We start from the raw sequence: 24,823 nt of genomic DNA, 5'->3' as shown, positions 1-24,823 counted from the left end.
TTGCCAAATTTCAACTTTGACTATGTTTCTATAACTAGTTTATATACCAGGGAAAATTGGTTTGGTCCCATGTAATGATTAACTACTGCATAGCTAATAATTCTTTCCTAAACTTAGCTGAAGTGTTTTAATTTAGCTTAGAAGTTCTGACAAACTAGTATGGTATAAGCATTACAACAGAGTTTCTATTGTCAGTAAAAGCACGGTGATCAACAATCTACATTTACTGGGTTTTTCCTCACAGGGCCATAAGTAGTAGGAAGTGTGAAATCCCAAAAGGAGATGTAAAACGGGATCTGATGAAATTGCCACAACTACTCTGACTCTTGTGATGAAGCCAGTAGTACCATGAGAAATTAGGGTTGAGCTGGTATATTACATGTCTTGTGAACTAGGAGAATAGAACTGTATACTGTGGTAAAGAAAATATAAGAACTTAAAAGCTGGTGTGAAAAATTTACTCTGCAAATCTAAGCAAAACAAGATTGTCCCCAGATTAGTGGAACTGCTATGGGCACCCGCATGGCCCCACAATATGCTAATATATTTATGGCTGACCTGGAACAATGATTCCTCAGCTCTCATCCCCTATTACCGCTCCTCTACTTAAGATATATTGATGACATCTTTATGATTTGGACCCATGGTACAGAGGCTCTAGAAGAATTCCACAGAGACTTTAACAATCTACACCCCACCATCAACTTATGCCTTGATTACAACATGCAAAAGATGCATTTCCTGGACACTACAGTACTAATCAAGGATGGCCTGATCAGTACCACAGTGTACCGAAAACCTACTGATCGCTATACTTATCTTCACCCTTCTAGTTTCCATCCTGCACACGTGACTAGATCCATTGTTTACAGTCATACTCTTAGGTACAATCGCATTTGCTCTGGTCCAACTGGCAGAGACCAAAAACTACAAGAACTTTACCAAATATTCATTAACCTGAATTACCCACCAGGAGAAGTAAAAAAACAAATCGACAGGGCCAGACGAATACCCAGAGACCAGCTACTCCAAGATCAGGTCAGAAAAGCCAAGAAGAGAACACCACTGGTCATCACCTACAGCCCCCAACTCAGACCACTGAAACGAATTATTTAAGACCTACAACCTATCCTTAATCAGGATGCAACACTCCAGAAGGCCCTGGATGACATGCCTGCTCTCTCCTACAGACGACCTCCCAACCTCATGAGGATCCTCACTAACAGCCACAGTCTATACCCCAGGAACACCAGTCCTAGAACCTTTCTCTGCAACAAAGCCCGCTGCCAGCTTTGTCCGCATATCTTCTCTGGAAATACCATCACTGGACCTAACCAGGTTACTCACAGAATCACGGGCACGTTTCTCATGCTCCTCTACTAACATCATATATGCCATCATGTGCCAACAATGCCCAGATGCTTTGTATATTGGACAGACTTCTAACTACCTTAGACAAAGGGTCAATGGGCACAAAACAGACATCAAAACACTCCAGATCCACAAACCAGTTAGTCAACATTTTAATGGAATGGGACATTCTGTCAATGACCTAAAGGTATGTGTGTTACTGAAGAAGAATTATCGCACCATTCTGGAAAGGGAAGCAGCCGAGCTGGCTTTTACTTTCAAATTTGGCACATTAACACATGGTTTAAATCGTGATGGGAACTTTCTGAGTCACTATAGGGGCTCGTCTGCATACTTGGCTCAATCTAATTCTTGACCTTCCCCCCCCCCCCCACCCCTCCATTCTCTGATTTGCTCACCTTGATTGTCTTTTTCTGATTTGTCCTCTTGCTTACTGTTTTTGGTTCTCTGTGCCTTAAATATTGAGTCTGTTCTGGTCTGGCTATGGTCTGAAGAAGTGGGCCTGTCCCACGAAAGCTCACCTAATAAACTATTTTGCTAGTCTTTAAAGTGCTACTTGACTGCTTTTTGTTTTGATAGTGTATAGACTAGAACGGCTTCCTCTCTGTTACTATGTTGCATAACAGTTCTCTTGAATCTGAATCAAGCCAGGCAGAATCAGTGGAATCCAAGGATGATCTTAATGGGTTGACAAATGTACCTTCTCATTATAATTATTTAATGGGTCAGTATTCGTATCTTGGCACAACCTGCTGTTAGTTTTTAAGAGCCAACTCACTGTTGATTTTAAGTTACTCATTATTAACCACTGTATTGCTGATAATGGTTCTCTAAATTTAGTTTGCAAACTTGTTCAGGTGCAGGAAGGTATACCAAGTGGTTTATTGCAGTACTGTTGTTCGAATAATATCAGAATTTACTGATCTGGTAGTTGTGACTCTTTGGGTTTTTGGGTTTTTGTTTTTGTTGAGATTTCTGTGAAATTTAGTCAAAGGCTTCTAAGTGTTTTCATCACCTTTTCTGTAATTGGGCAAGTACAAGCTGCAAAGTTGGAGCTTGGAGTGATGCTTTTAATGTGATTGTTTTGCGTATAGTAAGGTCTCAGAGTACGCAACCCCGCTTTTATGTGGCTGACCCCCGATTCATACTTAATACAGTAAACTCTCCAGATATGCCCAGGTGTGGGATGGGGAGGTGATCCCCCTGTCAAAGGGAAACAGAGCTGGCAGCAGCCACCTCTTCCCCTGAGTATCTCTGGGGGGGTACTCCATCCACCGGCATGCTCCCCGGCTCCAGCCTCCCCCACAGCCCCTGGCTCCAGTTACCGCCATGCGCGCTGGCTCCAGCCTCCGCTGCAGCCCTCGGCTCTGACCCCTGCAAACTCGGCTCAACTCCACTGCCCCAGTCTCCTCCTGCAGCCCTAACCCACCACAGACTTAACCTCCCATGACTCCCCCCCCCAACACACCCCAGACCACTGCCCAAGCCCCTGACTTAACGCAAATTTCAGGGTACGTGAGGGTTGCGTGGAACACAGTCTTCGCGTATCTTGCGGGATTACTGTATTGTCATGAGTGTAAGACGATAAGCTCAGGGTGTATCCCAACCACAGTGAGATATACAAGATGCTGTGAACAATCAAACAGTGAAGTGCCACAGGGGTGGGTGGATAGACTTTGGTCTTCCTGCTGTTATTAAGAAGCAATATTTTAAACTCAGAAGATGCTAATATTGCTCTCAAGAGAAACAATTTCCTCGAGTGTTCTCATTTCCTAGCCCTGTTTTGTATCTTGCTTCCAGCCATTAAAAGGGGATTGTGAATTAAATGCTGATTGGCAAAACAATTGGTGACCTTCTGTATTCCTATTATTTTACATGTCAGATTATTTTTAACTATAAAGTGACACTAAATGTAAAATAAAGCTGGAACTGATTGTGGATTTATTCTCACCTGGGATTATTTGTTTTGCTAGTGGGAGTAGAAGGGAGCATTCATTAAGGCTCTTTGAAAGCACCAAGGAGCTCTACTGTTTTTTCCTCCTCCACACCACTGAAGAAACAGAAGGGCTGTTTTGTCCTGTATCCGGAGTCTGTCAGCAGCATTATTGAGTTTGCTGGAGAATGTGGCAGAGAGTGAGAGTGACTTAGGGCACTCCTTGCCTTCTGTTTCTCCCAAACCTTGCTGGTTTAAGAATGAAGAAACCCAACCTGCGTATTAAATAGAGAGCATCTATTTGGTAGCTGAGGTACTGACTAATTGTTATCTTGTGATAGAGAGACATGATGAGTGAGGCATTTTGTCTTTTATTGGATCGAGCTGTGTTGGTGTGAGAGAGACAAGCTTTCAGGCTTATACAGAGCTGTTCTTTAGGTCTTACAAATGCACTGAGAGTGATGCAGAATACAAGGTAGAACAGCTTCTTTATCTTAAATATTTAACACACATTTCAGGGCTGAGTCTATCAAAGTGGCCCATTACCATCTTTCCAGTCATTGAGGGGAGAGGAGGCCTTAAAGGGTGGAGTTAAGTGAACTATAGATTGTTGCAATAAACCATAAACCCAGTTTCTTTTTTCATACCATGATTTTTAGTATCTAGCAAAGTTATGAATTTGTGTGCCCTGTCTCGTCTTTTCAATGTGTTGTGCAGATTTCCTTTGAGTAGGAGGACTGAGGATAGAGTGATGGCTTTGTGAAAAGTGTTCACTCCCAAGTGATGTGCTGTTATTGTCTTTTATCATTTTTCTGCATGAGTTCATTTGAGCGCATAGTAATTGTCTGGTTCCATCAGCATAGAACAAGAGTCTCCAACCAAAATAGCAAGAAGAGCCATTTTTTCAAATTCAGTTACAAAAATCAATACTTCAAGAGCCACAATGCATGTGAATATGAGACAGTCCTTAATAAATAATGTCAAACCGTACTTTCTGTAACCGTGTTTTAGGAACAACGTGCACACACTGATTAGTATCAGTTAGAAGATTTAAGTTACTTTCACCCCTGGACTGGAGAGCAAATGAGGACAAGGAAAACACTGCACCTGGGGATAGGCTCTTAAGCAGGGAGTAGCAATGTTCACATCAAGCCTCCATGCCCACCCCACCCCCCATTCCCAGGCTCTAACCTTCTCAGCCCCAAAACCCATGTCCACATCTCCAGGCTTTCCCCCAATCAGCCCCCCATCCCCAAGCTTTACCCTCCATCCCACAAACCCCCCCATCCCTAAGCTTTACCCCCTCATCCCACAAATCTGCCCCCCATCCCCAGACTTAACCCCTCTTAGAGGTGTTAACCTTCCCAGAACTGCTGCCCAGTGCCCTAGAAATGGGGGACAAGGATCAGAAACCCCCCCCTTTGCATGAGCGCCATCCTAGCCTCCTGGGGACATTAGTGCTGGGAACCTTACCGCAAGCAAGCTCCCAGCTGTCCTGAACACGGGCAGCAGCAGCATCCTCAAGAGCTGACAGTGCTGAGTTGTCCTGGGACTGGGCATGGGCCTGACCAGGCTGGCTGCATACACCAACTGCCAGCAGAGTGTAGTCACTGGCTGCCCCAGAGACACCATGTGAGCAGGCCCGGGCTCTGTCCTGGGGGCAGTGACCTATTGGGTCCTATCTGGGCTGCATCGGGTGTGCAGCAGATGGCAGTAGGGCCCATCATGCTCACAGCCCTTCTCCCAGCTGGGAAGGAACCAGGAACTGTGCTGCTGCAGGGACTGTGCATCCTGGGCAGAGCTGCTGGCCGTGTTGCCATCCTGACCAGGGCCAATGGGAGCATCAGGGCACAGTTGCTGTGATCTGTGCAGCTGCCCCCAGCCTGTCCCTGCCCCATCTGCTCATGCAGAAGCGCTCCCTCTAGGCAGTAGGAGCCGCCCATCCCACTGGCAGCTACACGCATGTGGCCCACTGGGTCTGGGCTTGGAGGCCCAGCATGGTGTGGCTCGGGCCACAGGCTACAATGCACTGGGGATGGAACCAGGAGGGGGAGGAGCAGCGCAGAAAGGGAGCCCTGGGGGAGGGTGGAAGAGCAGTCATGGCTGGGTGCAGTGTCAGGCCCGCAGCAGTGGGCACTGAAGTTTGGGGTGCACGGGGGTCAGGTTTTAACCCAGCCTGGCTCCCCCCCACTCCTGTGCCCCGTTTTATCGCCGCTTCTTCAGCGAGGGCTGCTCCTCTTCCCCACACCATTATTGCAGTTGGCTGGGTGGTGGCAGTCCTCGGAACCGCAAGAGGAGTCAGCAGCCACAAGGCTCAGAGCCACAGCTGACTCCTAAAAGAGCCACATGTGGCTCTAGAGCCTCAGGTTGCTGACCCCGGCATAGAATCTTGCAACTGTAGGATGGGAAGGGACTTTGAGAAGTCATCTAGACCAGTCCCCTGCACTCATGTCATCACTAAATATAATCTAGATAAGTGGTTCTCAACCCGTTTATTTTTGCATGTGGCATATGCAGCCACAGTGTTACCTGGGCTGCAGTTTGAGAGCTGCAACATGCCCCCCTCAACCATCACTCACAAACCACCCCTCCCAGCACCTCTTGCCTAGAGTCCCTTCACAGAATAGAACCAGGAGCAGAGACTGGGTGGATGAGGCAGGCTGACAAACTTGCCAAGCCCCTGAGCCTGGAGGGTTGGCAGGTAGCTCTGCACTCGCAGAAGGAGCAGGACCTCGGACGGAAGGGAAGGGGTTGAGGCAGCCAGCCTGTAGTGCTGCCCACAGCCTGCCACATCAGGCAACCCAGCTAAGCAGCTAGGAGCCATGGTCCCTTTTGAATTGTTGGGCCTTGAGGCAACGATACCCTGTGTACTCAGAAACTACCATGTCTCCATCAGTCTTCTCTTCTCCTGAGTGGACAAGCCTATTTTTTTGAATACCTTTGTTATGTTTACTAAATCTTTAATAATGTTTCTCTTCTCTGGACTTTTTTTCAATTTGTCCACATCATTCCTAAGGTGAGGTGGCCAGAGACAATGCTCCATTTCAGGCCTGTTCAGTGTACGGAGAGTAGAACGGAAAAAATGACTTCTTGTGTCTTGCTTACTACACTCCTGCTAATACATCCCAGAATGTTTTTTTTTTTTTTTCTGTAATAGGATTACACTGTTGACTTACATATAGCTTGTGATTCAGTATGACCCGCTGCAAAATAGTTGATATTGAAGGATGTGGTCCCCATTGATTAAAAGTTGTAGCTGTTTGATGATACCCCGTATGGATTCGGGTATCGTTCCTTGGTGTGAGCTCTCTCTCTGGTGGAACGTCCTTACTTAGCAAAGGCAGTTCAATTCCATGTAGAAGTATTTTTGTTAGAACTGTGGTTCTCAACCTATTTACCTTCATGGGCTGCATCCAATCTTACCTGTATGCCCTGAGGATTTCACATGGGCCACAGGTCTGTGCTGTGTGGGCTGTGGGCTGAGAACCACTGCCTCAGAGCATATTCTGTGGTATCTGCGTCCCTGGCTATAGGTCAACGGATTTCTTAGTATGTTAAGGATGGTTACTGTGTCTAGGATGATAAGTGTGGTAATTCAGGGGTTTCTTGCAAATAGTGTCTGTAGGGTTCCATTATTGAAGCTTATTTATATATTCCAGAAGTGGATGCTAGTGTGGGAGTATTCTAGAGAGCTTTAATGGAGGATGATTGTGGCTGAAGTTATGGTAGAAATCTCTGAGGGAATTTAGGTTAGCTGTGTCGCACCTAAAAATATCTCTTACGTATGTCAGATGTATCATTGATATTGTTATTCACTTGTCTGGAAATTGTTCTTCAGGGTGGCCCATGAGCAGGTTGGCATATTGGGAAGCCATCTTAGTTCCAATTGCTATTCCCAAACTCTAGGACAAAGTGTTTGTTAAATGTGAAACTGTTGTGGGCGACTATAAAATAGATGAGTTTGGTGATACATTTGGGATTACTATCTGAATGTTTTCCATTACTTGTAAATATTTGAGGCACCAGAATGCAGAAGTTGCAGAATTTGTATGTAGGGCTTACCTGTGTAGCATTAAGAGTAATTGTTTTCATCCTTTCAAAGATTATTTCTGCCTCAGGTATACTTTTTCATTATCTTCTAGATGAGATGCATGTGTTGTTTACATATTGCTTTATAGAATGTCTTCTTTTAAAAACATCTTTAATACCGTGCCACTACTGGAGTCAATCCTGTAAAGTTTATGGAGCAAATTCTCTTAAACAGATCTTCCGATGGCTGAAAGTATTCATGAATCATGAGATATCTGCATACTTCTGCTTATAGTCAGAGCTCCCTCTTTGCCTCATCCTTGAATCTGAACTAACTACTTGCCCATTAAAGGATGTGACTTTGAGGGCTTTACTACAGTAATGATCTGCAAAAGATTCACATTAACATTCTGCTGGACAGCCATGCAGGGTCAGTCAGGGTAAGCTCCAGCTGTCCAGTTTACCAAGGCACAGTGAATTGGATTGAATGAAGTTGTGTTGAGTACTAGGTGTGTCACTTAGTTAAAATTGAATCACTTAGTGCACTGGATGAAGTATGCCACCTACTGTGATAGGTATGCAAATATAATATTTGCATTACCTCTGACAAAGTAAGTTAGCAGAAAGTGTTTTGCACTGAAATGCATTCTTACATCACCTGAATATCCATCCATCTGAGAAAATGGATACAGTAAAAGAGAAGTTCTGTAAGCCATTTCTTTGAAACATTTTACTTTTTAATATTCCTGCATTTTATTCAGGTAATATGGTTGAGTATGGGTGAAACATTCATATGCTGGAAAGGTAAGAAAGCAGTTTGATTATCACCTTTCAGAGTTTAAATGTACTAGCTTCAAAAAAGGAGTAAGGGTTTCCATGGTTTGGTGCTTTGTTCAATACTTGGTGCTGAGTAATACTCTTTCCTAATAAATCTAAACCTATTCTGTTTAAGAATATGTAGAACTATAACTTAGCAGGTGCAGCAAATAGATGGTATTTAACTAGAAGTTTAATTTTTTTATCTTCTGTAGTCTCGATACGGTAGATAAATTTCTCAATGGTCAATTTTAAAAACTATTCACTCAAACCAGATATAGCCCATTTCAGTTACTCTTTAATGGGGAGCCTAATAACTTTGTCTCATGTGGTGCATAAAGCACTGGTATTTTGTTTTGTTTTTATTGCCAGATGCAAACTTGTTCATATATTTGTAGATAGTAAAGCTATTGATGCTATACAAGAATTTAAATTAGTATTTTCACCCTTCACTGTTTTCTCTTTCACTCTGGATATCTATCTCAGGCTGTTGCTGTACAGTTTGCATCCTGCTACAACACAGTGACTGTGTTGTCACTTACAGCATTTCACCCCTTGTGCCCCTCTTGTGCATGGAACAGCTACTCAGTCAGTGAAAACCAACAAGGTTGGTAACTCCGGGCACAGGAACAAATGTCTACCAATATGTCTACCCACAGTCTCCTTTGAGCTTTGCAGTCTCAAAGCAACCACATGTTCTGACATATCCTATCCTTTCCAGCTCTTACAAAATTCTTCAAAATCCCCCTCTTCTGGGGTGAATCATGTGAGTTATAGTGACCACTTGTTGTTCTCCATGTTATACCAGAATTTGGCCATATTAATGAGTAGGAAAATATGCTTTTACCATATCGCAATATGCTATCTCTCAGGTTGTGTCTATAGTAGACATATCAGTTGACCACTGATGTGCAATTTTAGCTATGCCAGTTGCGTAGCTAAAATCGAGCTATCAGCAGTTGACTGCTATGGCAGTCTACACAGAAGAAGGTTGACAGGAACGTTTCTCCCATCAATCTTCCTTAATGCTTGCCACTCGCGATGAGTTCCAGGGCTGACTTTGACCCTGGAAAGCGCTGTTTTGCGTGTGCGCGAAACAAAACCCAGGAAGATCAACCCTGAGCAGTATAGATGTAGTCTCAGTGATAGGGATTTAGTTTGTGGTTTAGCACTTGCTGCCTATTGCTAAACAGCATGTACCCGTATGACACTATATAAATAACAAATCTGCTTTCTCACCAAATATCTTGACACATTTCACTAGAATTACCTTCACTTTCTGTAGCTTCTGCTCATTTTCCCTTGTCTAAGAACAGTCACAGCAGCAATACAGAAATCGCTTTCAAATTAAAATTTTTCGAGTTCTTCTTTTGATATATCTTGCTGTTTGTTAAGTCTCCTCTGATTTCATGTCTCTCCCCTCTCCTTCATGAGAATCAGAGTCTCCTTATGCTTTGCATTACCAGCTATTGGGCATACTGGAATACTGTTTTTATATGATAGTGTGATAGCTTGTATCAACGCTTCTGGCAGTAGCCTGCTGTCCTGTGCAGTTGGGACAGAGAGGCTCATTGCTAGTTGGAAAATTAATTCAAAGTGTCTATGTATAGTAATCTTATTTAAAAAGAAGTTAAAAGCAAAAAAGAAGACTTCTTTAATATAAATTAGCTTTTATAAAGATCCAAGTGTGTAATAAAGATTAACTAAATGGTGAAACTAGTGAATTTGTGAAATTATACTTGAAAAAATACATCTGTGATCAATCCATAGACTGACAAATCCCTGATGACTCAATAGGATGAGTAGTTTTTCGCAGAAGAGTCCAGTTACATTTTTCTCAATGTCTATCTTTTCTGAGAATAGATGCATCCTGCCAAGCTCTGCTTTAGGTGGCTCTCCTGAGGAGGTGCAAGTATTAGCTTTGATTTCTCTCTGAAGAGGACAAGCAAAGTAAACATGTCTGCAGTGTGAGGTGCCCTTTCTAATTTGGTCTTCTACTCTGAAAAGGAGGAGAGAAAGCAGGGCGCCTTTTCTCCTTGACCTTTCTCCCTTCTCTAGTGAAGAAGAAAACAGCCAGCTTCTCCAGTCATTCCTCTTTCATCCTCTCTACCCCCGCTGCCATCAGAAAAGGGAAACCATATGGCTGCAAAAGTGAAATAAGCCCCAATAATATAAGTTACATTTACAGCGATATAACTCTGGCTGCAGTAGGGCAGCTACTGTTATAACTGCATAAGTTAAAAGAAAAAAAAAATGTGACTCTTCCAAATGACATACTGGTACAACTTCTCTAGTGTACATCAACGCATAGATCTTTCAAACATGTTCTGAATTGAACCTGGATAAAGATGTGTTAGGAATATTAAATGAAGAAATTAAATAAGAAAATACTTTCCTGTGATTATGATTATCATTCTATTTTTGTGTGCTACAGTCTCTCTGTCTCTGGGATCCTTTGTGTCAAGTGAGATTTCCCCTTGGACACCTATAACTAATGAGTGTGAAAGTGAGAAATTAGAATAGTTCTGGCAAGGAACACTGTGGTTCTGGCTGCACTTGAGATCTCTGTCTCCAACAGCGCTGACACCAATGCTGGCCCGGTCATGCTCCTTACATTGGGCTCTCTGGTCTTCTTCAGGAAGACAACACTTTATCTCAAAGTGTTGAGCATTGTTCTTGATGGTGGTCCTCCAGGTTACCTTATCCTTCACCTGCCTCTCTCAGCATTAATGTCACACTTTACCAAGATATTCTTAAGGGTGTTTCTGTACTGCTTCCTTTGCCCACCATGAAATTGCATCCCGGTCCTCAGCTGAACATAAAGAATCTGTTTAAGCAGACATGGGTCAGTCATCCTGACAACATGACGACATAGCTGCCTGTGGGTGATTGTTGCCTCAGTGCTGCAGGAATCAGCATCTGTGATGATACTAACATAGGTCCGTCTGTCCTGACACATGATGCTCAATATTCTAGTTGGGTACCTTTGGTTGAATTTCTGCAGACCTTTTGTGTGACATCTCTAAGGAGTCCAGACATCAGCTTCATATGGCCACGTGGAAGTGACCACAGCTTTGTAAATGTCAGTCTTGGTCTGCATCTTAATATCATGATCATCAAAGACTCACCTCTGTAAATGGCCCTGCCTGTGTATTAACATAGTGCCTAAAAGATTATCAGAGGGTTGCACGCTTTTTGAGTGAAGCAGGATGGCATCCATAATAGACACGCTCAATATCATATACTCTCAACTGAGATCATAACAGAAGCTTTTGCTTGGCACTGAGCCAAGGATGCAGGGATTATAATAAATGCATCAGAATGCCATTAGAAAAACGGGACTCTTCTGTAACAATCTGTTCGTCACCCTAAGCAGTTCTAGGAAGATCAGAGGGGAAGGAATCTGGGAGCAGAATGTCTATGGTGACTTTTATAAAATCATACATGTAAGCTCCTCCACACCCCCTTAAAGTGTGAGAAAAATCCGTTCTTCCTTGGGCCCATAACTTATTTCACTAATCTACATGTTTACTAATTCAAGCCCCTTCCCCTATTCTTGTCAGAAAAGATCTGTGAGTATGGAGCCATGGTGAACTTTTGTCTTAGTAAGACCTCATTCATTTTACAAAGTATTATACAGTAGGTTTACCAGTACAGGGCAGCATCATAAATAATAAAAATAGGACTGCACATGCCAAATAAGAATAGTAAATTTTTATCATGAACTATCCATTCTTTTAAAATTGTTTTATTCACTGACTTTCTAATTCTCAAAGTTTGTTGGTTTACAGTGATGTTCTCAGATCAGTTATTAGTGCCAGTCAGTGAAGTTCTGCTTTACTAAAATGTATCTTTGGAGATGTTTTCAAATTGGAGTATTAATACATTAATGGTACATTAATGAAAGTGCTGCTGTGAAGCTACTAAGTTATTCCCAGTAGCAGAAACAAACCCAGAGAGGGGGCACACAATTTATAACCTGTTTTGGTTTCCTGAGGACTGCACTTGGGCCTACCTTGTCAGACATATCCATTTTCAACCATAGGCTACCTCTGTCTTGCCCAGTGGGCGTGAGAGAATTGGATGCACAAGTCATTTGACATTTTCACTTTGTGCATTTTGTTCTCCAAACCATAAAGGACCTTTGGCTTTATGCCCATTGATAATCTACTGAGACTTGATCTGGACTACGATAGCATTTCACTTCCTGCTGCACACCTTGCAAGAACTTGCAGGATCGAAACCATAGTTGGCGTAAGTAAACCTCCTGCCAATCCCAGATACCCCATTGAGATATAAAGAACATCAATGCCATAAGGTGTATCCACAGTTATCAGAAGGTATGAAAAGTAGGGATTCCACATCGAGTTACTTTGTTTGAAGCAGACGTACTGGCAGTTTCTGTGCAGTTCCAATCAGATGATATTGTCTTAGCCATGCAGAATGCAGGGATGCTGTACAGCTGCTGATGGATAAGTAGAGGGTATTTTTACTCAGTTGTGCAATTCTCTGCTCTCTAGTTGTGGAAACCAGATTTGCATAATCACTGTGTGGTTCTTTCTTAATAATTATACTGGATGCAGATCCTTATGTCCTAGTGGGCTAATGATGGCAGCTAGCCAATCAAAGTATAGGGATTTGCATAATCACTGGAGTTATTTCCCCAAAATCACACAATGATTATGCACATTACTTTGACTACTCTAATTTTTCTGCCCTGATTGGCTTTTGTGCTAAGAATTGTTGTAGCAAACAGCCACAAAAGAGACTACCGCGGTCTTTCTCTCCAGCTGAAACAGGAAAATTGCAAAATGTACTTAGGGATAAGACGGGGACAGGACATGGGAAGGAATGGAAGAGAATGAGGTGGTACACGCTCCTGAATAAAGAAATATTAAAAAAATTAACATTTCCTTTTTCTTATTATTGCCTGTCCTCATCCTTCCCTGCCTATAGATTAATTTGTCTCCAGAATAACTGTCAAAATTATGTTTACGTAAGGTCATGCAAGAATGGGGACATAATTTTGGTACTAAAATGGTGGTACTTCTCTCCTACAATCATGCCTATCTCAATCTTAAACTGAGTGTTTCCTCAAAGGGAAAGTTAAAATGAGGAACAGTTCTGACTTAAGCCATGGAGTGAGATGTTCATTGTGACTATTAAAAGACAGCTAACACTTTCTTAGTAGAAAGCTAGTAATTAATATTCTTTCACAATTCTTACCTATTCAGAGGTGTAGGCTGCTGCATTCTGCACGAGATGAAGGGACTGGGCAGCCTAAGTTGTTAGTCTAAGACAAACCGTGTTCCCAACCAGGAAGTAACCAAAGCATTGGTGATCCGTAGCAGGTTTGGTAAAGGAAGGAAAAGAGCTCATTTTATGGGTGAGGAGATCAGAGAGAGTATTTCTGACCATTGTTGCTAGGTGTGGGTACAGGAACAGAGAGCCATGTAGTGAGGCTGCAAGACTGAAATCGGCTTTGAAAGTGTATGTGAGTGTACACCCTGGAGCAGGTTTAGACTCAGTGTGTTCCTCAGAATGGTTTGTCCCTAAATCAGCTTCAGCTGTTCCTTTTCGAGAGACCTCTTCTGCTAACTGGATTTCTTTATGAGCACCTTCTCATTCTGTCACCTCATGAGCAAGGATAAAGGATATCTATAGGGGATAAATGGCAAGGACACATAGTGCACAGTGTCAGCAGCATCTCAACATGGTGGCCACCGGGAGGTCTTGCTGGAACAAGCGGGTGGCATTTTTGGAAGAGAAGTGAAAGATGATTTATCTTCTTACCTTTGGTGGTGTTACATTTTGAGTCATGTTGATGGGACCATATGGAGAAGATTGCCCTGTCACTAGCCAATGCTGCGCCTCTTCTGTCAACATGACTTCATTCGCCAGGGAGATCATGCAAATATCTTTCCCTAGCACTCAAGTCACTTAAAATTAAAAAGTTTTCACAGGTTTCTGCCTACTTGTTTTAAACTTTGTAAATATCTGAATTATTCCAGTGGAAAACAGCAGCCAAGATTGAAGCACAAGTTCTGTTTACACTAGCTTGTCTTATTTTCTTTCACTTTTAAAATATTTTAAGGTGGGGATTTATTTTTCTAATTATAATGGAGCAAAACATTGTAACATTTCAAACAGTATTTGGTAGTAACCTCGATTTAGTTTTTAATTCAGTAGTTTGTTTTTTTTAATAATTGTAAGAACATTTACTAAGATGAACTTCATTTATTTTCAGGATTCCAATTGACGAGATGGCACCTGAACCACTCAAGTATGCGGAACAGCTTCCTGTAGCTCAGATAATACACCAGGTATGCATTTCCATTACAAGTATTTGCTTTCAGAATAGGTAAGATTCATAATCTTCAATATGTAATACTTGTTAGGTTTTACAGAATCAGTGTGCTTATGCTAGAGGCAAACAGAAGACTTATATAGCCTTATTTAGATGACAGCTGTTAAATCATAAGCCTTATTCAAAGCACAGCAATGAAAGGATGTTTGCAAGATGACACAAGAATTTTTTTGAAATTTTTTTCCAAAAAAATAACCCTTCTAGATTTCTTCCAAAGTGCATCTTGACCTGAATCACAACGTGCCTGCCCACTCCAAATTAGTACCTAAACTACAATACCATTCTCACAGTGTATTTGTAATGAAGAATTGAACAGGGGAAACAATTTTCCTTTCCAATATAAGTCTGAATGAGGTCTAAGTAACATTTCCGTTTCCAGCTACAGCAGTGCCATTATACTTCCTGTTCGTTGGCCAGCGTGGCTGTTACCTCAGCAAAAATCACCATTGCTAGAGATTTGCCTTAGGTATTTCTTTCTAATCATGGCTGTAATTAACTGCTGGCCCATTGGGCCAGGTGTTGATATTATCTAGATGTCAGACTGTAGGTCTGGCCTTCAGACACAATTGGCTTTGAACTGTGATGGATCAACGGGAGAAACAGAAGTCCACCAAATGTCAAAGTTGCTGAGAATATCCTACGAGTATTAATTGTTGTTGTAGATCTTTCCCAATTTCTTTGTCAATCAAAGTTGAATTGCTAGCTGCAGGCAATGCCAATGTTAGCTTAAAGGAAACATGGGCTTTATTTCAAATATTTCAATTGTACAGGCTTTTTCTGCAAGATGTAAGCACAAGGCGTTTTTAAAAATTTTTGGCTGAAATCTTCACCCACCAGGAAGAGTATCTGATGTGTTCAGAACATTGGATGTTGGAAATCAGGACCAGTTTGTATGTCAGGAATTCCCTGGTGGTGTCAGAGCTTCAGATGACCCAAACAGCCTGCAAATGTCACATTTAAAATTCTGCCTTCACGCCTGGCTCTCAGCATAAATGAATTAAACAACAGAGCAGGCAGCAAGTCAATATGTTCTTAACAGTGAGAGTGAGCAGCGAAACAGTTTGTGGGTTGTTTGGAATAGGTAAATAGGAACCGCACAGATTGGTTCACCAAGAGGAAAATTTGAAACAGAAAAGAGAATTAACCTTTAAGATGGCTGACCAGATGAAACGTTTCAGGAATATTTTTATAACATAAAGAAATGAATAGCCATGGACGGGTCATTTGGTTATTGTGTGATGTCCTGCAATGGAATATTGGTGGCGGGAAGGCAGAAATACGATTTTCATGTACTTTATCTCCTTGCTATGATAGACGCTTACCAATGGCATAGGACCAGATCCAGTCCATAAACTGGTGCAAAGTAGCTAGACAGACCTAGTTACCTAAGGATTTTCCTGGCATAGGATGAGGTAAAACTTTGTGCCTACTTCCTTTAAGGCCCTTATCCTGGAAGCATCTGGAGGGGTAGAAGGCCCTGGCAGTCCATGCTCCTGGAGTAGCGCCTTGTGGGGGAAGGGTCATTGCCGCAGGTGGAATTTAGAGCACCCTTGAAATTGCTCTGCTTTACAGTAGATTCCCATCTCTTACAAAATATGGTAAACTCTTGTTCATCTGGTATTTGATCAGCTGGAACTCTCAGATAACCGTCATAATGCCAGCAAACCCTGAGCCATGACGTGGCTCACCCTCCCCCCCCCATTTTTTTTCCTTTCTTCCAACAGTCCTGGGGTGCTACAAACGCCTCCCCAGACTGAGCGGGTTTATTGGTGCCCATGCTGCAGGGTGGCAGTCAGGGGATCCCCATGCCATGAGGTGATTTCTGAGCCCTGCCAGCAACTCCCCATGCCACGCAGCGATCTCTGAGCCCCTCCGGTGTCTCCCCATGCTGCACAGCAACCTCTGAGCCCCACCAGCAGCTCCCCATGCTGTGTGGCCACGTACAAACTTTGCCAGTGGCTCCTGCTATCCCCACCAAAAAGTAAATGGGGCAGCAGCTGGGGTCACCTGGCACTGGGAGGCAGAAGGAGTTGAACTTTCTTGGGGTGGGGCACTGACCCCTGCCTGTGCCTCCCCTCAGCTACTCTTGATTAACTGGAATATTTGCATATCCGGCAACCTCCTGGTCCTGTACTGTAGCTGCCTTCACATTCTTCTCAGTTTCTTCATAAAAGTAAATTTGTTACACAAAGCACTCTTTTTGGAGTAAAGGAGAAGCTGCACATGTTCTACGTTAATGATTTCATGTTTAATTTTTTTTTTGTCTGATAATGTGATGACCTGTATCTTAACGACTCAAAATAGCCTAATATACTGCTGGCAACTCACTGTAAATGGTGCTATATATGACTGGTATTTTGGGTGTCACCAAATGTCCATCACTCTTTCTCGGAGTCCTTAAACGTTATCTCTGGCACCTTATCCAATTTTTAAACTGCTGTAATGTAATAGCCAATAAAAACCTTCTGTTTGATTTCTCATTCGTTTGCTCTCTGAGAAAAATTCAGGTACAATACCTCTCGACTTGGTTATTACATATGAATTGCATTGAAAGGAAACGCTGCATCCAATTGTGAGCTCAACACAACACTTCTCTTGTATCAGTATTAATCTGTTACCATATTGGTATAAAAATAGGACAACAACTGCATTGATTTTGGCAGTTCTAAACCAAAGAATTATATCAAACTCAGTGCATTAGCATGCAATTAATTTAAATATAAAAGCACACAAAGAAATGAAAGGATAAAAACCAAAGGGAATATAAATATTAAAACATAAACCAGGTTTCTGAATACATCAGAGCAAATCAGACATACACAAAAAGGAAGATAATTATAATTGTTTTACCAGTGTAAAACAAAAAAGCGTAAAAATTAGATTTAAAAGTATCTTATGTAATTGGAAAACAGACATTAATGTAAATCATCTGTAAAATGTTTACACAAAATGGGACACAACCTGATTTTAAAATTTTGCAATACTAGGTATAAGGAACTATCTCAGTCTATCTTGTTGACAGCATATACTGAATAAATTGTCAAGACATTAGATATCAACATGACAGCTCTTTGATTCTTAAAATATCCTGTAAGTAGCATAAAGCAATCATGTACTCCTGAACAAAACTATTTAAATTAAGTTTTAAAATAGCTTAGTCAAGCTTAACAAGAATACTGCAGAAGAATTCTTAAAATGTTATGATTTTTGTACACTAATATTTGCAGACAAATTTGGACTGTTTGTATATAAAAATGCAAATGCAAAAAAGTTAGAAGGTATTTCAGTTCTGCGTTTTTTGTTTTTGTTTTCTTTTTTAAAGTATATGCAGATGAAATCAAACAGTTATAGTGCTCTTTACATATAAAACATTTCATTACTAGGACCTCAGTTCAGCAAGATATTTAAACACATTCCTAACTTCAGTGGAGCTTCTCATGCACTGAATTTTAGGTACATGTTTATACACCTTGCTTATTCATAGATTAGAATATTGACTACATTTGAACTATCTTTGTATGATATCACTCAGTAACATTTCAGATATTTTGTTGAGTAATTGAATGTTTCAAATATGTGTCCAATCTCTTGATTTTATTTAAGAAAACTTAACTGAATGGCAGCTTCAGGCCAGAATCAAATTGAATGCTTATTTCTTTCAGTCCTTTGTTAAATACTGATCATATAAATGAAGACACTTTACCATTGTGGAAGAGTACAGTAGTTTTGATTTTTATTTGTAATAAAAAGTTTACAGTTGAGTACAACTTGCTAGTCTGATCTAAGGCAGAGTGTGGGAAGCCACCACTATGTGTGCAACCTACATTGCTGTGCAGTTACTTCTGAAGAGCTGAGCGTTCCTGTAAGATCTCAACTTTTCTGGTAAAAACACACATTGCTACTAGAAACTGGTAAATGAACATTCTATTATGTTTAGTATCAGTTTGTTGCCTTTTGACACACCTAAATTTAGCAAATAAATTATTCTTTCATTTCCCCAAAGAACTATTTGATCCTAATTTGAGAACAGAAACCTTCAAAATTAGCAACTTCAAAATGTGTTTTTCTAGAGGTAACTGTTAAGGTGGAAAATATATGACTAAGACCAAGGGATTACTACAGTGCATTAGTCGTGTAATTAAATGTATCTTTGCATTGCTCGGTGGGAACTTGCTTTTTCCACTGAGGTTGAAGTTCAGCAAAGCTCTGAAGCACTTGATTAATTTTAAGTATGTGAGTATCTGGGACTGCTTATGTTAGTTAAATGTTTTGCTGTACTGTAGTAGGGACTTCATACATGGCTTTGATGGTCCCATCAAGTCCATAGCTGGAAGGATGAGGACTGAAATATGGGGACTCAAATGAAAAATGGAATGGAAAGGAAAGGAAAGGAAAGGAGGGTCTTCAGAGCTATAGAAGGGGAGCAGAGAGAGCAACTTGTGGTTTGAGCAGTTAATGATTGTCAAACTTCATCACCAAACTGCTCAGCACTGTACTTGTAAAGTCAATTTTGCAGTTAAGGTCTCATTTGCATCTCTGATTTCAGCCTGTATCTCCCTTTGGCCTCCAAAATAACTCCCCAACCCACCCCTCATTTGTTTATTCTCAGGACCTGATTTTGATGTTTCTAATTTTACACTGGTGTGTGAATTCATTCATTTTCAGTGAGATTATGCCTGCTCTGCATTGATACGGTGCTGAGAGAAGAATTGCATCCACCGTATAGAGGAGAAAGGTTTTGTGCAACATTTGAAAGAAAAGTGAAAGCAAAGTGTACTAGTGTTCAGATTTCTAACATCCTTGTTTTTTTTTTCTTTTGGGGGGGGCATATAACACAGAAATAATTTTTAAAAAAACCCAGTGCAATTCAGTGCCTAGAAGCCAGTATTGATCCTGTCAGGGACTTTCAAAATGTAGTCCAGTAACTGTAACTGAAAGCAACGAAGGGTCCTGTGGCACCTTATAGACTAACAGAAAAGTTTAGAGCATGAGCTTTCGTGAGTTAACTCACTTCTTCAGATGCTGGTCCTGGAATCTGAAGAAGTGAGTTAACTCACGAAAGCTCATGCTCTAAACTTTTCTGTTAGTCTATAAGGTGCCACAGGACCCTTCGTTGCTCTACAGATCCAGACTAACACGGCTACCCCTCTGATATTTAACTGAAAGCTGACTGTAATGATAGTTCCTTGCATCTTCAATGCATGCTATTTTGGTAGTGCTCCAATAATGAGAATCTGCTCTGGACATCAGGGATCCTTACCAGTGTTCTCTATAAGCTGTGTGCCTGTGCAGCCACTCACAAGATTCACATGCCATCCAGCTGATTAGTAGAGCACCCACAGCTAGATTTTTTACTTCCTACTGGTGCTGCACATTCACACATGCTTTGCTGCACGTAAAAATGTATTTTGTTCATGGATGGGAAAGATAAGATAGAACATTAATCCTTACCCTCACCTGTCTTGGCTCAGAATAGAATCTTTGCTCTTTGCATCTGCCCCAAGACATTTTCTTCTTAAATATTATATTTTACAAATAGCACTCCTAGAAGAAGCTGTCAGCACCCAAGAACTTGAGCTGTTGCCTCATCTGGCTTCCTCCCTGAGGAAAGGATTGATATCTCCTGTAGGCACCCATAGAAGGGGAATATATGGAAATATTCGTCCCTGCTTTTGTCATCCAAATGAGGGGTTGGGGAAGTGGCTATCACCATGCTTGTGGATTCAAGCCAGCAAGTACAAGCTACCTCTTTCATATGAAAGAATCTTGGTGTGTCTCCCTTATGGACATAGAGAGCTGACATTCATGTGTCACATCACTGGTGAAGTCTTCATACCAACTCAATCCCCTCCCCACTGCTTGCGCCCATTGGCAGAATATTTAGTTACACACACAAGCAAGAATGCCCTTATTCATTTGCAAACAAGACAGGTGGTGACATTTCTCCTTAAGATAATGGCAGATCAGATCCAAGCAACACCAGAACTACATGATGAGCTGTTATCAATCATGTTTATAATATATATTCTTTAATTAGTTGCTTTTTGTATTTATAAAAAACCTTCTGTAATGAATTTGCTTTTAGTTGCTTTTAATTTAAAACTGTCCTTTGCTGAGAAATGTCTGATTTCATTGCTCTTTGGATTGGTTAACTGCCAGGGAAGTTAGGGCTGATTCTCCCTTGTATGAATAATATAATACTTGCTACTAAAACCTCTTTAAAGTTTGTTAAACTGGGAAACCTGTGCAACCTGTGCAGCTCCTTGAAGGGATACCCTCTTGAAGGAATAATTCAGAAGAAGCAGATAAATTCCAGCATAATTTAATGCTACAGATACTTAAAGGACATTAATTTGCAATTAAACTTCTCAGTTTTTATAGTTATACTCAAAATTTTAATTTCAAATTTAAACTTAAAAATGGCATTTCCTAAGGAAAATACTTTGAGTTCTTTCTTTAAAAAGTAGTTAACAGGTGGATCAGAATTCATGATATTATTTCACTTTAATTGGTTGAACATAAAATGGGAATTAGAACTGTGTAAATGTTATTCATCGTTTATAAAAATAAGTTAAGGATATTTAAAAATTTTAGTCAGGCATATAACATGATTAGTAAGAGACCAAGGGCAATGCAGATTTTAGTTTAGATTCAGTCACTTATATTCTTGAATTAAAACAGTTTATCTGGACTTAAAAATATATTGATGAAGGAAACTCACGTTGAAGATTTTACTTCTTGTTGGTATGTAAACCTGTTAATTGGTAAGCATTCCAATAAGCATGAGCCTTACCAGTATGCTTACTAGTTAACCAGTCCTTGTCAGTGATCTCTGCCCACAGCCAGCAGTGCCAGGCTGGAGCAGCCTCTAGCTGTGGGGAGGCTGGTGGGCCATGCAGCGGGACACCCCCCCAGCTGAGCCAGGATCTGCGGCACACCACCACCACTGGCATGGGGCTGGGCGCTAGGTCAGGCAGAAGAAACTGAGTTAAACCTGTTAACTCGTTAAGTACCCTTGTTTAACCAGCTAACCATTTTAACATCCATAACTTCATTTTCAAGGTATAAGGCTTGATTTTCACAACATAATTACTGATTTTTTTTAAGTGACACCTAAAAATATGTTTAGGAATTGATGCAGACTTACTCCTTGTAAAGCAAGCCCCGTTAGGATGAGCACACTAAATTACTATGTATTAGTATACAAGATATACATATTCTGCACTTAGTATGTACTCCCTTTGCTCAGGATTCAGCATCACAAGACAAGTGGTCAAGAAAAAAGCCCCATATTTCTTTCTCCCTTACTAGGTGTCCTGACAATGGCGCTCTTCCTCATTTTCCGCAGGCTTGATTAACATCAGTCTTTTTTTCACTCAGCCATCTCCTTTAGTGCCGCCATTTCCAGTGACTAAAATAGAGTGGATGGAGGGCATTGAGCAGCCCAGCCAGTTCTTCTGCAAACCTTGGGCTAGATGTGGAATACCATCATGCCTAGTGATGGTCACCAAAATGAGTGGGTTTCCTCTCTTCCAGCAATCAACTTTAAGCCAACATTCCAAAGGTTACTTTTGTTGGTTACTTTTGTCAAAAAGTATTGCACTCGTGGTTTTACCTTTTCAGTCTCTAACGTTTGTGGGGAGCTGTTAATATGGAAGAAAATTAGAAGTGGACACATTGACTGTGTCTGCACTAGACCCTTTCTTCAAAGGGGGCACGGAAATCAGCCTGAGTGGAGAATACTAATGAAGTGCTGCGATTAATATGCAGCACCATGTTAGGCTAATTCTCCCCCTGGCAACTTCGAAGTTGCAAACTTGGAAGCGTCAGCATACCGTGTAGCTGCGGGCACTCTGAAGTACCCTTACTACCACCACTTCAGAGTGCCTGCGGCTACACGGCATGCTGGTGCTTTGAAGTTTGCAACTTTGAAGTTGCTGCAGAGAGAATTAGCCTAATGAGGTACTGCATAATCATCGCAGCACTTCATTAGTATGCTCCGCTCAGGCTGATTACTATGCCCCCTTCGAAGAAGGGGGAAAATGTAGACACAGCCATTGAGTGTCATTTTCCCAGTGTATATGTGTGCTTACATGCTGGCTTCCATCTCCTTTTCACTTTGTAAGTATCAATTGAACCTTTCTCATCCAGCACCCTTGGGACCTGACCAGTGCCAGACAAGAGAATTTGTCGGCTGATGGGAGGTTGGTGTTTTCTAGCACCTTACTACATTCCACTGCCTACTGGGCTCTTAAAAGGCATTTAGGGGTAAATTACAGCTAAACAAAAGCACAGAACACAGAGAGCCAGGACTGGTGGCTGTAAATAAACTTTATGGGACCATGGGAAACTTGGCCACACCCATGATAAGTGGTTGTCTGGCTAATTAAAATCATGCTGGATTACAGAGTTTTCTGGATGAGAGAGTTTCAGATTAGAGAGGTTGAACCTGTACAAATATTGTACTTGAGCACAGTTTAAATTTGCAGTTTGCTAGCCTGCATCTGGAAACTGGACAAAAGGAGGCAAGTGGAACCCTATCTGGATGTTTCTTTTGCTACTAGGCTTATGTGGGAATTGTTGGGTTGTTTACAGTTTCCACTTTTCATGTCATGCAGCCTCACAATACTTTATGGACAAGGATGACTACTTCTGTACCCAAGAGAAGTAAAACAAACATGTTGTGAATGGGACCAAATGCTGGTGTAGGTTTTTGCGAACTTCCACAATGTGTATGGAAATAGAGCACTAAAGCGTTATGCTGCCAAGATTGCATGCAGCAGCGAGTTCCTGGCTGCTAATTGCTCATCTGGCCACTCCAAAAGAAATATGGATGAACTCCAAGGTTAAAAATGATCAAAACATTATGATGGGCATACAGTTTTACTGCTCTAAAACTGGAATACTATCCTTATGTTCACATGTTCATGGTTGCTTTATAAAGTCAAAAGAATGATTGATTGCCCTGATAACTTCTAATTAAGCTATATAAAGCTAGCTGAGACAAATGATGCCATCGTCTGTCTCTCTGGCTTTCACTTCAAGAAGTTTCAAAATAACCCATCAAATGCTGATTTGCCGATAATTTAATTATTGATCCTTTAACATTAGAAGTAACATTTCAAAATAATTTTCATCTTTTCATTTACCATGGAATCTCACTGACTTGTACTTTTCTAATATGTACACCTAATATGTACAAATGAGGTTGGTCCTTGCCATTTCTCATGCAAAGGGTAAATAGCAGAATGTGCTAATAAGACCTCATACTAATCAAAGCTATTACATTAATGTGTACTATGTTATTTCCCAGAATGCTGTGAAGTATTATCACAAATAATTAAAATTAAACCACATTTGTGTAATAGATGAAGCACACTGTTCGGATGTGTTAGCCTTTTAGAGTACTCACTAATTCACAACATAGTGTGTGAATTAGTGATGTTCTGCTTTGATATAGTGCATAACTGACTTTTTTTTTTTGCCTAAACATGATAGTTTTATGTAAGAAATAAATTACACTACAGAAACCTTTGGACAATATCAGATCAGTGCTTTATAATTTTGACCCATCTCCTACATTGAGAAGAAATTTTAGACAAAAAAGAAGTGCAGCACTTCCAGTACAGCTGTCTGACAGACTTTTAGCCACAGCCAGCAATGTGCTGCAGCCCAGGAGTCAGCAACCTTTGCAAGGCAGAATTTGACCTTTTGACCTCTTCATATGGTCTGAGTGCTTGTGATACTTACGAAAGTCACTAATAGTTCTACTGACAGCAGCTTCATTAATACATTAAGATGCAGAGCTTTACCATTTAGGTTGTGGTTGGTAGCATTAGCTGATCTTTTGTTAATCTACAGGCAGCATGATTTTGAGCAAGCTCCTGGCTACATGAGGGAGGAGTGGGAAGAGCTGAGCTGTCGCCAGGGATTGCTGACGTCTGATGTATCTGCTTTGCATTGTACTTCTAGTGGATTCTTCCTGTAAAGGTGGTATGAATAGGCATGAGAGAATCACTCCAGTATAAGAGGAATCCTCCAGTAGGATAAAATAGGGATAGTTTTTCTTGTACCACTGCCTTCATTTCTTCTTTCAGCAAAGGAGGTCTGCTGTGTGATCTTCAGCCCCATTGTAAGATCTAGTTCTTCATTTGTTTCATGGAGTCAAAATACCGGGGAGAAATTCTGATATTAATCTTTAAGATGCCATTAGGAGAAGTCGCTATCTGGAACCTTTATTGATTTTTTTTTTTTTGGTCTTCAAATACTGTTTCCTGAATCTTATAAATTTAGCAGTCATTATGAAG

At 41.1% G+C, this 24,823-nt stretch overlaps 1 protein-coding gene across 1 annotated transcript in view; it reads left to right on the top strand.

The window, feature by feature from the left end:
• The window catches only part of PIGK (phosphatidylinositol glycan anchor biosynthesis class K), a 143,098-nt gene that overhangs the window by 71,895 nt on the left and 46,380 nt on the right, over window positions 1–24,823 (top strand). Inside the window, exon 10 of the mRNA XM_075002854.1 lies at window positions 14,397–14,472. Within this exon, the coding sequence (XP_074858955.1) occupies window positions 14,397–14,472 (76 nt within the window). The remainder of the gene's footprint in view (window positions 1–14,396; window positions 14,473–24,823) is intronic.

The sequence above is a fragment of the Carettochelys insculpta genome, chromosome 9 (assembly GCF_033958435.1).
Source record: "Carettochelys insculpta isolate YL-2023 chromosome 9, ASM3395843v1, whole genome shotgun sequence".
NCBI classification, from domain to species: domain Eukaryota; kingdom Metazoa; phylum Chordata; order Testudines; family Carettochelyidae; genus Carettochelys; species Carettochelys insculpta.
This window is presented reverse-complemented; position numbering and strand designations above follow the sequence as displayed.